The sequence below is a fragment of the Crocuta crocuta genome, unplaced genomic scaffold (assembly GCF_008692635.1).
Source record: "Crocuta crocuta isolate KB4526 unplaced genomic scaffold, BGI_CrCroc_1.0 scaffold45, whole genome shotgun sequence".
Taxonomy (NCBI): Eukaryota; Metazoa; Chordata; class Mammalia; order Carnivora; family Hyaenidae; genus Crocuta; species Crocuta crocuta.
The window spans coordinates 653650-667818 of record NW_027530544.1 but is presented as its reverse complement, the minus strand read 5'-3'; the positions used below and the strand labels follow the sequence as shown (position 1 = coordinate 667818).

Here is a 14169-nt window from a genome sequence, read left to right as displayed (position 1 = left end):
CATCCACAGTGTCCTCACACTCCTCTGAACCTCTGTTGCACTAGAGATCAGAGGTCAAAACTGGAAGCCTGAGCCAAACCAGCCCTTCTAGACATTGAGGCATTACATAAAAACAAGGAGATTTCACATATAAATCTACTACTCTAACTTTTCTCAAAAAATTAAGATGAGGTTGTACTGGACCGCACTCTGGCACACAAGACAACAGAGTGGGGACTAGCAGCATTGCTCAAGATGGGGCTCATCTGCGGGGTGCCTGGGTGGCTCAGTCGGTTACGCATCCAACTTTGGCTCAGGTCATGATCTCACATTTTGGGAGTTAAGCCCTGTGTTGGACTCTGTGCTGACAGCTCAGAGCCTGGAGCCTGATTTGGATTCTGTGTCTCCCTCTCTCTCTACCCTTTCTCTCTCTCTCTCTCTCTGTATCAAAAATAAACATTAAAAAAATTAAAACAGACAAAAAGATGGGGCTCATCTGCTTGTGTAATGAAGCTTCCACCATTCAGGCACCATGAGGGTGTAATAAACCATAAGCCTGCATCACAGGATCTCTGTAGGCATTCTGTGTTTGCCCTTCCTGACTTAGAGACTGTACCTCACTACTAGGTTGCTTTTTATCTTGATTTTGTCCTGCTTAGCAGAGCAATATAAATTCACTGTAGATTTAGCAATTTCAAAGGAAAAAAATCTATTTCTGTAATCATACCAATCTAGAGGTAACCACTATGAGTGTTTTGACATGCTTGCTGTGTTATTTCTATGCATTATTTTCCTTATAATTCCATAGCCTTATGTTTCCTCTGTCATTAAAAAGTCATCAACACACACACACACACACACACACACACACACACACATCATCATCAACAATTTCATTTTTAATTTACTTAACCATTCACCTACTATGAAAAATTCAGGTTGATTCTTATTTTTCATTATATTAAATAATGCTATAATAAACATTTATGTGCACAAATCTTTTCCATGTCTTATATTATTTATCTATGTCTTTAAAGGTGAAATTATTGCAGAAGAGGAATAAACATTTTCATGATAAGCAAAAGTGGTAGTTTACATATTTTCTAAAATTAGAAGTGCGAATTTGAATATGTTACCCATGATGACTAATAAGAAAACAAGTCTTTATAAATTAAGAGCAGATATTACCAGATGTACCATATTTGAAATCCAGAAGGCTAAAAATGGAGCTTCATCACTTCATGAAGAAACACATAATTACCAATTATAGGACAGGATTTTATTTTAATGTTTTTGGTATCCAATCTTACATGAAATATATTTTAAGTGGCTTTGTTTTTTGACTTTCATCTTATTCACCTGCTTTAAGCCTGCCCTTCTCTTATCTATAATTAGAGGTTTACTATAGTGACTTACGGGTTTTAGGTAAGAATTCACTGGCTTAGGGGTGCCTGGGTGGCTCAGTCAGTTAAGCGTCCAACTCTTGGTTTCAGCTCTGGTCATGATCTCACGGTACATGAGTTTGAGCCCCATGTCATGCTATGTGCTGGCAGTGAGGAGCCTGCTTGGGGTTCTCTCTCTCCCTCTCTCTCTGCCCCTCCCCTGCTCTCCCTTTCTCTTAAAATAAATAAACTTAAAAAATCCATTTGCTAGAACTAAATCAGAAAAGGCAGAGCTGAAGAAATTTAAGACAATTTAAAATATAGAAAATAATAGATTTTAAAGAAAAAAATGTGAAGACTAAAACATTTTCTTTCCATGAGACTTCATATCCACTATAAATTCCTCTAAGTCTCATGGCATTGGTTAAGTACTCATAGCCACATTTTACAGGTGAGGGCACTGAAGTTCAGGGAACTAGATAGCTTCCCCAAGATGACATGGCTAGTAAACAGAGAGCTACTTATTAACTAATTACTATTTGACACCAGCCAGAGTGACTCAAAACTCTGGCACTTATCCAAGACATACTGCCTACAGACAAATACAAAGCAGTTACCTTTGCTCTCCTATGGAACCTCACACACTTTACTGTTATTTTTTTAAATCATCATATTTGATAAATTTACCATGAAACTGTGTTCCTTGAGAAATCATGTCACTCATTTTGGTGTATTTCTACTATGTTGCCCAGAGCCTGAAACAAAGGTTCTGAATGAACTGAGAAATTACTAAGAACATAGAGAAATAAGCAGTTGGCCATAATGGGTGTTTTTAAGCATTCTTAAGCTTCTTACAGCTGACAAATTGCTTTCCAGAAAGGTTATAGCCATTCATAACCCCACAATCAATAGTATGTGCAAGTACCATTCTTCTTGTATACTCATTAGCATTATTATCCCCACCCCAGCAAAACATAAATTGTTAATTTGATAAATAAAAATACCTCACTGGTGTTTGATTAATATTTGCTTAATATTCAGTGATGAACATTTTGGATTTTTTTCCATTGCTGTTTAAAATTAATTTTTAATTTTAATTCCAGTGTTGTTAATGTACAGTGTTGTATTAGTTTCAAGTATACAATATAGTGATTCAACAATTCTATACATTACTCAGTGCTCATCATGCTAAGTGTACGCTTAATCTCCTTCATCTATTTCATCCATCTCCCCATCCACTTCCCCTCTGATAACCATCAGCTTGTTCTCTGTAGTTAAAAATCTGTTTCTTGGTTTGTCTTTTTTTCCTTTGCTTGGTTGTTTTGTTTCTTAAATTCCACATATGAATGAAATCATATGGTATTTATCTTTCTCTGACTTATTTCACTTAGCATTATATTCACTTGCTCCATCCATGTTGCAAATGGCAAGATTTAATTCTTTTTCACGGCTGAATAATAATCCATTTGAATATGTATATACCACATCTTCTTTATCCATTCATCTATCAATGGGCACTTTGACTGCCTCCATAATTTGGCTATTATAAATAATGCTGCAGTAAACACAGGGGCACATGTATCCCTTTGAATTAGTACCCAGTACTGCAATTACTGAATCATAGGGTATTTCTATTTTTAACTTTTTGAGGAACCTCTTGTGTTTTTTATTGTAGCCATTCTGACAGGTATGAGGTGATATCGCATTGTAGTTTTGATTTGCATTTCCCTGATGATGAGTGATGTTGAGCATCTTTTCATGTGTCTGTTGGCCGTTTGTACATCTTTGGAGAAATGTCTGTTCAGGTCTTCTGCTCACTTTTCAATTGGATTATTTGTTTTTTGGGTATTGAGTTGTATCTTTACTTTTTAAACGTTTTGTTTTGAAATAATTTAAGATTCAAAGGAAGTTGATAAAGCTGATTAAGGAGGTCTTGTGTACCCTTCACCCACTTGCCCCCAGTGGTAACATCTTGTATAGCTGCAGTACAACAGTTAAAACCAGGAAATTGACATTGGTATAATCCACAGAGCACATTTAGATTTCACCAGTTGTATGTTTTATGTGCTTTCATCTGTGTGTATGTGTGTAGTCCTATGCAACTTCATCATGTGCATAAATTTATGTAAAAACTGTCATCCATGTAATAAGGAAATCTTCCATTACCACAAGGCTCCTTTGTGCTATCCCTTTGCAGCAGTGTACCTCCTCCTTTCTCCACCACCTATAACCATGGCAACCACCAATCTGCTCTCGTCTTTATGATTTTGTTATTTAAAGAATGGCATAAAAATGGAATCATATGGTATGTAACATTTTGCGATTGACATTTTCACATAGCATAATTCTCTGGAGACTTATCCAAATTTTTGTGGGTATCAACAGTTCTTTCCTTTTATTGCTGAATAGTATTCCATGGTGTGTGCGTGTGTATATATGTGTGTATATATATATATACATACACCACAGTTTGTTTAACCATTCACTGAGTGAAGGATATTCCTGCCCCTCCCCCCCCAGTTTTTGACTATAATGAATAAATCTGGTATGAATATTCATGTATTGGTTTTTGTGTGAACATAGGTTTTTCATTTCTTTGGGATAAATGCCCAAAAATGCAACTGCTGGGTCATATGGTAAGTGTATGTTTAGTTTTGCAAGAAACTTTCAAACTACTTTCCAGAGTGGCTGCACCATTTTACAATCCCGACAGCAAAATATGGGTGATCCAGTTTCTCTGCATCCATTTTTTTTTTAGCCATTCTGATAGGTGTGTAGTGATATCTCACTGTGGGTTTAATTTTCATTTTCATAATGGCTAATGATGTTGAACATATTTTCACGTGCTTACTTGTCATCCATGTATCCTCTTGGAGAAAATGTATTTTTATATCTTTTTCCCATTCTCTAACTGGATTGTTTACTGTTTAATCTGATAAATTAAAATATCTCATTGGAGCTTGAATTGGCATTTCTTTAATATGTACTGAAATGAACGATTTTTGGTCATTTATATTTATTTTAAAAATGCTTAATTATTAATTGCATTTGATTGCTTTTGTCATTTTATAATTGTTGGTTTATCTTCCTAATTACACTATAAAGATTACATGTTGGATATTGTTTTCTGTATTCCACACAGTCCTTAAGAAAATCAGGTTCTTGATAAAGATTTATTGTTAGGTTGGTTGAAAATAGTTGTAAGGATGAAGGTGATGATCTAGGTTTATCTTTTGGGTAGTTACTTTTTCAGGTTTTACCCCATGGTTAGTTTCTGGCTGATATTGACTAATTTGTTTATTTAACAAGTGTGCAGAAGTGGGGGGGGAGAGAGAGAGAGAGAGAGAGAGAGAGAGAGAGAATCCCAAACAGGCTCCACACTGGCTGCTCCTGCGCAGAGCCTGATACAGAGCTCGAATCCACAAACCTCAGCCAAAATCAAGAGTTATTCACTTAACCAAATGAGCCACCCAGACATCCCATTGACCTCAGAGCTTTCTAAGAAGATGGTTTAATACTTCTTTATTCCAATTCTACTATATTTTTCTGCTTAAATTATAAGTGATCCCCAGAATCCCACTAATGTTTGTCTTCTTCTTTACATCATCAGATTCACCACAAGCCCTCATCTCTGAGAAGTCTCAAAAAATAACTTTCTTATGGCTTTGCAAAACAGAATGGAATCTGTGTCAGTAATAAAAATCTAATTTGTGGGGCACCTGGGTGGCTCAGTCAGTTAAGCCTCTGACTTTGGCTCAGGTCATGATTTTGTGGTTCCTGAGTTCAAACCCCACATTGGGTTCTGTGCTGACGGCTCAGGCCTGGAGCCTCCTTTGGATTCTGTGTCTACCTCTCTCCACCCCTCCGTGTTTGTGCTCTGTCTCTCACTGTCTCTCAAAAAAATAAACATTAAAAAAAATCCAATTTGCAAAATCATAGCTGCAAAAGTCCTTTTCTTCCTGAAATCCTTCCCAAACCAGTTTGGGTAGAAAAAGACTGCTTTTCTCTCCTGTGGTTAGCTATTATAGTAGAGGAAGGAAAACTCCAGGTCTGGCTGTCTGGACTCTAAGTTGTTTCCATGTGGCTGTTATGGACAGCAGAGGTGAGTTTTGATCCAGAGAGGAGGTCTCCTTTTATTGCCAGATGTTTGGCAGGAGTGGTCCCTGTTCTGTCTCTGTATTCTCAGCTCTCTACAATTTACTCCCTCTACTCAAGTAGATGTCTGCAAAGGTCACCAAGGGCCTCTGGACTGACATTTTCAATCATTCTCCTACTTCACCTTTCTGTAGAATTTGACACCATGACTACCCTCTGCTTTGTGAAGTATTTTCCTTCTCTTAGCTCAGGTGACATAATCCTTTTTCCTCCCTCCCCCCCCCCCCATACACTTATGTCCAGTTTCTTTCTCTGGTTGTATGCACTCTTCTCACCAAGGTATTATGCACACTCACCAAGTGTGTAAGTTTGATAGCGTTGTAATAACAAAGTACCACAAATTGTGGCTTAAACAACAGAGGTTTGTTGTCTAACAGTTCTGGAAGCCAGAAGACTTAAATGAAGGTGTCAGCAGCACTGCTTCCTTCTGAGGGCTGTGAAAGACAAGTCTGTTCCAGGTGTCTCTCCTTGGCTTTTAAATTGTCTTCTCCATATCTCTTCATATCCTCTTCTCTCTATGCATATTTCTCTGTCTACATTTTCTCTTCTGTATCAGCACACCAATCATCTTGGATTAGGGTCTCCCCTAATGACTTCATTTTAACTTGATTATCACTGTAAAGACCTTCTCTCCAAATATGGTCACATGCTGAGCTACTGGGGTTAAGACATCAGCATATCAGTTTTGAGGGGACACAATTCAGCCCTTAGACTCACTTTTTCTGTTGTATCTCATGTGTTCTATGTAGAAGTTTGGTAAATATGCTTTGTCTTTCCCTGGGCACGTTCTGTTCTTTCTTTCATCTATCTCCTCCCTTGGTTTCTAGAGGACATCACTTTTCTCCTACTTTGCTTCAATCTCTCTAGTCCCTCTTTGATGTGTCTATTTTGGACTCTCCATCTCTCCCCTTAAATGTCATGGTTTTCCAGATTCTATCCCTGGCTTTTCTCACTCCATCATCCTCTCTCCCTAGTGATCTCACTCACAATGAGAATTGCAGCTATGCTGAATCTATTCCAATCCCTTATATCTTTTTTTTTTATTTTTTAACTTTTATTTATTTTTGAGAGACAGAGAGAGACAGAGCATGAATGGGGGAGGAACAGAGAGAGAGGGAGATACAGAATCTGAAGTAGGCTCCAGGCTCTGGGCTGTCAGCACAGAGCCTGATGCGGCGCTCGAACCCACGGACTGTGAGATCATGACCCGAGCCAAAGTAGGATGTTTAACCAACTGAGCCACCCAGGCGCCCTCTCATATCTCTTTCTTGAGCTTTGTACATGTATATTCACTTCTCTACTTAGGCATCACCATCCAGCGCTACATAGGATCTCAAATTCAGCATGCTCAGAAATGAAATCACCATTAGTCCTCTCTTTTCCCTGGCTCAAACCCAATCCACTTTCTATATCCCCTATTTTATGAGAGATGCCACTGTGTACTTAGATCTCTTCTTCCAAGCTCCACATCTTTCAGAAACCAAATCCTGTCATTTCTTGTACTTAAACATCTTCTAAATGCATCCTCTCCTCTCTGATCCCACCATAACTGCACTAATTTCAGGTCCTCAACACCTCTTCTTGGATTATTCTAATAGTTTCCAAAATAATCTCCTTGTTAGCCCAGATCAGTTCTGCACTCTACTGACCGAGGTATTTTTTTTTTAAAGCAGATGTTATCATATCTTTGCTTGTTTATTAATTTTCAAACTTGGGCTATAATTTTAGGATAATCATGGCTGGATGCCTGGATTCTCGGTCTCCTTGTTCTGGCCCCTTCTAGTTTTCACCTCATCCTCTATTATTACTATCTGTCAGCTATATTTGCAGTCCCTCCCCACCCCACACACCCCATTTGTCTATTTAATCACTCAGACATTGGGTCTTTAAACCATGTTGACTCCCCATGAAGCCCGCAGCTAGAGGTCTATAAAAGCCTCAGCAGATCTCTGAGCCATCTCGCCCTATCTCTGCTCCTGGCTGCTCCCTCCACCTAAACTGACTCTGCTTTCTTAGCTTCACCCTCCTTATCTAGCATTTGGCTTCCCATTGTGATCAGAGTCACTCTCTATAGTGGCCGGCTTTGTCCTGGGGCTCTGTCTTTTTCAGGTCAGCTTCACTGTGAGTCCACCTTGGGGTTGTCTTAATAGACTCAGAGGGTGTTACACACTTCTATTGGAAAAAAACTTCCTGAATTCTAGTCCTAGCATTGTCATCAAGTAATTGCGTAATCTTGGACAAATCACTTCCCCCCTATTTCTTAATTCTAACAGCAATAACAATAATAACAACTAATTATAATTACTGAGTACTTATCAGAGCAAGGTTCTAAGCACTTTACATGGGTTATCTCTCACAAACACCTTATGACAATTATCACAATTATCTCTACTGTACAATAAGGAACTAAGGATTGCAATTTTTAGGCAACTTGTCCAAGGTCACATAGCTAGAAAGGAGAAGTTAGGATTCAAGTCCCAATGCTCTGGTTTCAAAGCATAGTCACTTAATCACTGCCTTGTTCTTCCTCCCAATATGACGCTCACTCTAGACCCATGCCATCACATGGCATGTAAAATAAGGACATGAGCACTCTGGTCTTTCCACATAGAACTTCTATGAAAACAGGCCTATTAGAATCTAGTGAGTATATTTTGAAGAAGAGTCAAGAGAGAAAAAAGTGAGACACAAAGGGCCAAAACCCTAAAAATGGAATTCCACAAATTATGAGTGAACTCATAGTACTAGACAGCTGTCTGCTTTTCTGAGAGAAGCCACATATTGATTTCTTTTTTTTAATTATCTGGTTTTATTTTTCCGCCTATACATGTGATCCAAGTTCAGAAGCACAAAGTAGAAAATAAAAATCATCTGTATTTCTGATTACATTGTGTGTATACAGGTATCATGTATAAAAGTCATAGCACTGTATATTCTGTTTTTTTCTCTAGCAAAACACATTAAAAATTGTTCTACAATAGAATTTTTAATGATTTCATGGTATTTCATTATGGATGTTCCATAATTAACCAATTACATATTTCAAGACATTTAAGTTGTTTCTAAGGTTTTCACTATTAGACACAATGATGAGAAAAATATTCATGTTAACAAAAGCTTTACAAACATATATGTTTATGTCTTTACAATAAATTTCATTTTTAAATTTTTTTATTAAAAAAGTTTTTTTTAAGTTGATTCATTTTTAAGAGAAAGAGACAGAGTGTGAGCAGGGGAGAGTCAGAGAGAGAGGAAGACAAGAATCTGAAGTAGGCTCCAGGATCTGAGCTGTCAGCACAGAGCCCAACACAGGGCTCGAGCTCATGAACTGTGAGATCATGACCTGAGCAGAAGTCGAATGTTTAACTGACTGAGCCACCAGGTGCCCCTACAATAAATTTCTAAAACTTGAACATCTTGGTTAAAGGGCATATAAATTTTAAGGGCTTTTGATTTGTATCACCAAATTTTTGTCTAGAAAGATTATATTAGTAATAAGGTATAAATGTTCCTCCTTTCTTAGAAACATGTAGGGTTGTTGCTTCTATGCTAGTTACTTCTTAAAAAGAAACTTGCCATTCAGGGGTGCCTGGGTGGCTCATTCAGTTAAATGTCTGACTCTTGATTTTGGTGCAGTTATGATTTCATAGTTTGGGGGATTGAGCCCTACACTGGGCTTTGTGATGACAGCATGGAGCCTGCTTGGGATTCTGTTTTTCCCTCCCTTTCTGCACCTTACAACCCTTGTGCTCTCTCTCTCTCTCTCTCAAAATAAATAAAGAAAAAGAGAGATCTGCTGTTTTGATAAATAAAAATGATATTTTGCAGCTTTAATTAGCACTTCTTTTCTTTCTGATGAGATTAAATATTATTTATTGGTCACTTATATTGTAAATTTTGTTTATTATCAATTTTCAGGCACTGTAACAGAGAATCTTAACAAAAACAATACAGACAGTGGCCTGTGGTTCTACAGATGTCTGCAGGCAGCATTAGCATAACTAAACAGTATCACCTCTAGTTCCACAAAAAAATATAAATTCTAAATTTTTTTCATACATGTGTAATATTTCAAAACTCTAGAGCAAGGAAAAAGACTCTTTACTGGGAAATTAAATTCTAACCTTCTGAAATGAAATCAGCAAAGCTATTTCCCTAACCAGTAAGTACTGCGTAGATGAGGGCTACTTAGATTTTCAAAGAACAGTAATAAATAATGACTGATCCCAGCTGCCACCATCCAACAGGAGGGTGATGTGACTGCTTCCAGTAAGTCACTGCCATGGGGCTGTGCCACATGGGAGGAAACCTTGTGGTTCAGAGCAAAGCAGCAAGAAAGATTCTAGTTCTATTCCTTATGAGCCATATGACCTTAACAAGTTATTTAGGCTCTTTTAAGTCACAGTTACCTCATCTATAAAACAGAATGATATTATTGTCTGAGAGCCATTGTGAAGATTAAAGTTCAGTGAAATAACATGAATAAAATACAGAATACATCATGTACATTCAATACCAGAGAGTTAATTGAATTAGTACTCTAATTCTTTCTAACTACCTCATCCCGTTCAGAATCTTTCATGGCCTGTTTGTGACTCATTTCCTGGGTTCTGCATTTTCTTCTAACACCTCTTCTTCCTCTTATTTTTCCTTACAAAGGAAAATTTCCTCTCTAGCCTATGTAATACTTATGCAGACATTTAAATTTTTTCTGATTCTTAACATCAACAACTGCAACATTTAAATATTCAAAAAACAAATTTACAAAATTAAAATTAATCACTTTTAAAAAACCCAACAACCAGTAAACTTTGTGGCACCTCAAATAATTTTTGCCTTTGAGTGGCAGTTAAATGTCTTTGGTAGAAATTTCTTTAAAAGGTCCCCTGCCTTGGAGCTACAAGATCCACCTAAGGAGATACTCTCAGAAGGGGAGAATGGCTTTGGGACTTTGTCTAACTCTTCACAACATAGATCTTCATTATCCCAAGTGTTCGTGCTTTTGGCTTGTGCATCATTATGCCCTTAAAACTTATTAGCATTCTTGAGCAAGAACAGAAAACAGAGGATGAGCCCCATCCTTAACCTCAGCCTGCTGCTGAGGTCACTTAACTCTTAATTGCCTTTCAGAAAATAATAAGAATGATCACTCACCACCCGAGATCCATCCTGATTGTGTCTGGTGCTGTGCTAATGTCTGGGAATGGCTCTTGTTTATCTGAAGAGTCAGCTTTACAGTGGAAGGAGGAGCAATCTCTTCTGCGCCTGTGAAAGACTTCTTCCTCAATGACTGTATATCCTGTAACTTTCTTTAATAAAGGCTGTTCCTCTTTTTTCTACAGATTTTGCCAACACTTGTGGAAGAAATTTAACCCTTTCCTTGCATTTGAATTCACTGACCTAGATCTAGACATGTTTTTAAAAATAATTCAGTGGCTTGAGTTCCAGACATGACATTAAGATGAGGCTGACTAAAATTCCCCCTCTTGAAATTCCCTCAAAAAACCTAGAAAATAAAATAATTAAAAAGAAAAAAAATCTCTGCTTATAAAAATAGAATTAAAAAATTCTAAAGATTTGTTAAGATAAGAAAAAGCATGATTTATTATGGATTTGGATTCGGAGTGAGTAGCCTCCTCTTCTTACTGATTTCCACCACAAAGACAATAGAAGATTTCACTGAACTTTGGGGACAAGAGATAGTCCTCCTGTGAGAGGTGCACAATCAAGGAAGGCAAACAAAAACTACAACTTTTATTTCATTCTTACTGCAGCCAAAAATTAAATAGGTCAAAAAGAAGTTTCCTGAAATAGAGGCCTGAAAAAAAAAGCAGCAACTTAAAATTAAGAGACGTACTTGAGAGAAAAACACAAAATTCATCAAGTAGAAACTGTTTTCAGAAGAAAAGAAACTTCCACATATGAACTGAAAAGGACACTATTAAGGAACTCAAAGGATTCAAATTGTCCAAAAAAAAGTAAGAAAATGGATATTCCTCCAGATAAATACTTGTAAGAATTTTAAATTAAAGCTAAAAGCAAAATGTAAAAAAGTAGGATGGTTATAGAGAAAGGGTAAACCAGTATGACCTCTTACTCAACCCTACATGTCAAAATACCATAGCACAATCTAGAGTTTTGAGGTAGCATTCTCTACCTAGAGAAGATGCCAATTAAGTAGCACGGTCAATGGGAATATATTACCAAGTAGACAGAACAATAACAACAAAAATACCACTATAAAGATAACCTTCCTAAATAAATTACCTAAAGAGTGTTCCAGAATAGTAAAAAATGAATTAAAGTTGAAAGCATAAAGATAGAGAAGTTATTGTCTAGTTGTCTGGCTCCAGAAAGGGGGGAAAGAGAAAAGTGGAGAGGGAGGTAGGGCACAGTGAAAGCAAGAGCTAAGGTGGAAATTTATAGACGTATTAAGAAAGATCTCAAAAAAAAAAAAAAACAAACAGAAAGATCTCAAATCAACAACTTAACTTTACAACTTAAGGAACTAGAAAAAGAAGAACAAACTAAATCCAAAGATAGCAGAAGGAAGGAAATTGTAAAGATTAGACAGATAAATGAAATAGAGAATAGAAAAACAATAGAGAAAATCAATGAACCCCAAAGTTGGTTCTTTGAAAAAATAAAAAATATTTAACAAACTTTTAGCTGCCAGTTAGACTACGAAAATAAGAGAGAAGACTCAAATTACTAAAATCAGAAGTGACCAATGATCAAAGAAGAAATCAAAAGTTTCCCTTTTGATTTCCTTCTAAAAGAATCTTGAGGCAGACAAAAATGAAAACACAAATTACTGAAACTTATGGGATGTAGCAAAGTAGTTCTAAGAGGGAAGTTCAGAGAAATAAATGCCTGCATTGAGAAAAAAAGTAAGATCTTAAATAAACAATCTAACTTTGCATGACAAGGACCTAGAAAAAGAACAAACTAAGCCAAAAGTTAGCAAAAGGAAAGAAATAATAAAGATTAAAGCATAAATAAATGAAATGGAGACCAGAAAGACAATAAAAAAAGATGATCAAAACTGATAGTTTGTTTCAAAAAGATAAACAAAATTGACAAAACTTAAGCTAGATTAAGAACAATGGAGAGAAGACTCAAATCAACAAAATTATAAATGAAAGAGGAGACATTACAACTGATACCACAGAAGTACAAAAGATAGTAAAAGAATATAATGAACAATGCCAATAAGACAGGCACATGAAAAGGAGCTCAACATCACTAACTATAACTGCTTTAAAGGCCATATCTCCAAATAAAGTCACATTCTGAGGAACCTGGGCTTAGGACTTCAACATATGAATTTGGGGGGGGCACAATTCAGTCTATACCAAAATCAAACTTCTGGAATCCAAAACCACAATGAGATACCACCTTATACCTGTTCCAATGGCTAAAATCAAAAGACAAGAAATAATAAGTGTTAGTAAGGACTTGGAGAAAAAGGAACCATTGTGGCACGGTTGATGGGATTGTAAATTGGTACAGCCACTGGGGAAAACAGTCTGGAGGTTTCTCATAAAATTACAAAGAGAAATATCATATAATCCACTAATTCCACTACTGGGTATTTATACAAAGAAAAGGAAAATATTGATTTGAAAAGATACATGCATCCCTATGTTTACTGTAGCATTATTTATAATACCCAAGATATAGAACCAACCAAAGTTGGATGAATGGATAGAGAAGATATAGTACACATACACAATAGAATATTACTCAGTCACAAAAAAGGATGATATCTTCCCATTTGTGACAACATGAATGGACCTAGAAGGTATTATGCTAAGTGAAATATGTCAGAGAAAGATAAATACCATATGATTTCACTTACATGTGGAACCTGAAAAAACAAAACAAATGCATAACAAAAAGCAGAAAGCAGACCCATAAATACAGAGAACTCATGGTTGCCAGAGGTAAGGGTAGTGGAAGGTTGGGTAAATGGCTGAAAGAGAGTGATACAGGCTTCCAGTCATGTAATGAATAAGTCATAGGAATAAAAGTTGCAGCATAAAGAATATAGTCAATAGATATTGTAATAGCAATGTATGGGGACAGATGGTAGCTATACTTCTGGTGAGCATGGCATAACATATCAACTAGTTAAATAACTATGTTGTACACCTGAAACTAATGTAACATTGTGTATCAAATATACTTCAATTAAAATGAATAGATAGAATTGGCAAAAAAATCATATACCAACAAATTGGATAATTTAGAAGAAATTGATAAAATTCTAAAAACATATAACCTACCAAGGCTGACTCAGAAAGAATAGAAAATCTGAAGAAACCAATAATGATTAAGGAGATTGAAGAAGTAATCAAAAACTGCATCCAAAAAAATGTCCAGGACCTGATGGCTTCACAGGTGCGTTCTACCAAACACTTAAAGAGGAATAATGCCAATCTTCCTCAATTTCTTCCAAAAAACTGAAGAGGAGGAAACAATTCCAAACTTATTTTACAAGACCAGCTTTACTCTCGTTATAAAGCTAGATAAAGGCACTATCATAAAAAAAAAAAAAACGATTACATGCTGATACTCCTAATGAACATAGATGCAAAAATTATTAGCAGAATACTAGCAAACTGACTTCAGCAGCACATCAAAAACATCA

The 14169-nt window shown here is 36.4% G+C and overlaps 1 protein-coding gene across 3 annotated transcripts in view; it reads right to left on the bottom strand.

The window, feature by feature from the left end:
* The window catches only part of CD86 (CD86 molecule), a 66238-nt gene extending 55452 nt beyond the window's left edge, over positions 1 to 10786 (bottom strand). For all 3 annotated transcript variants that reach the window (XM_077767591.1, XM_077767594.1, XM_077767592.1), the window contains exon 1: positions 10671 to 10786. In XM_077767591.1, the coding sequence (XP_077623717.1) occupies positions 10671 to 10684 (14 nt within the window). In that variant the 5' untranslated portion in view covers positions 10685 to 10786. The remainder of the gene's footprint in view (positions 1 to 10670) is intronic.
* Between the last annotated feature and the right edge of the window lie 3383 nt (positions 10787 to 14169).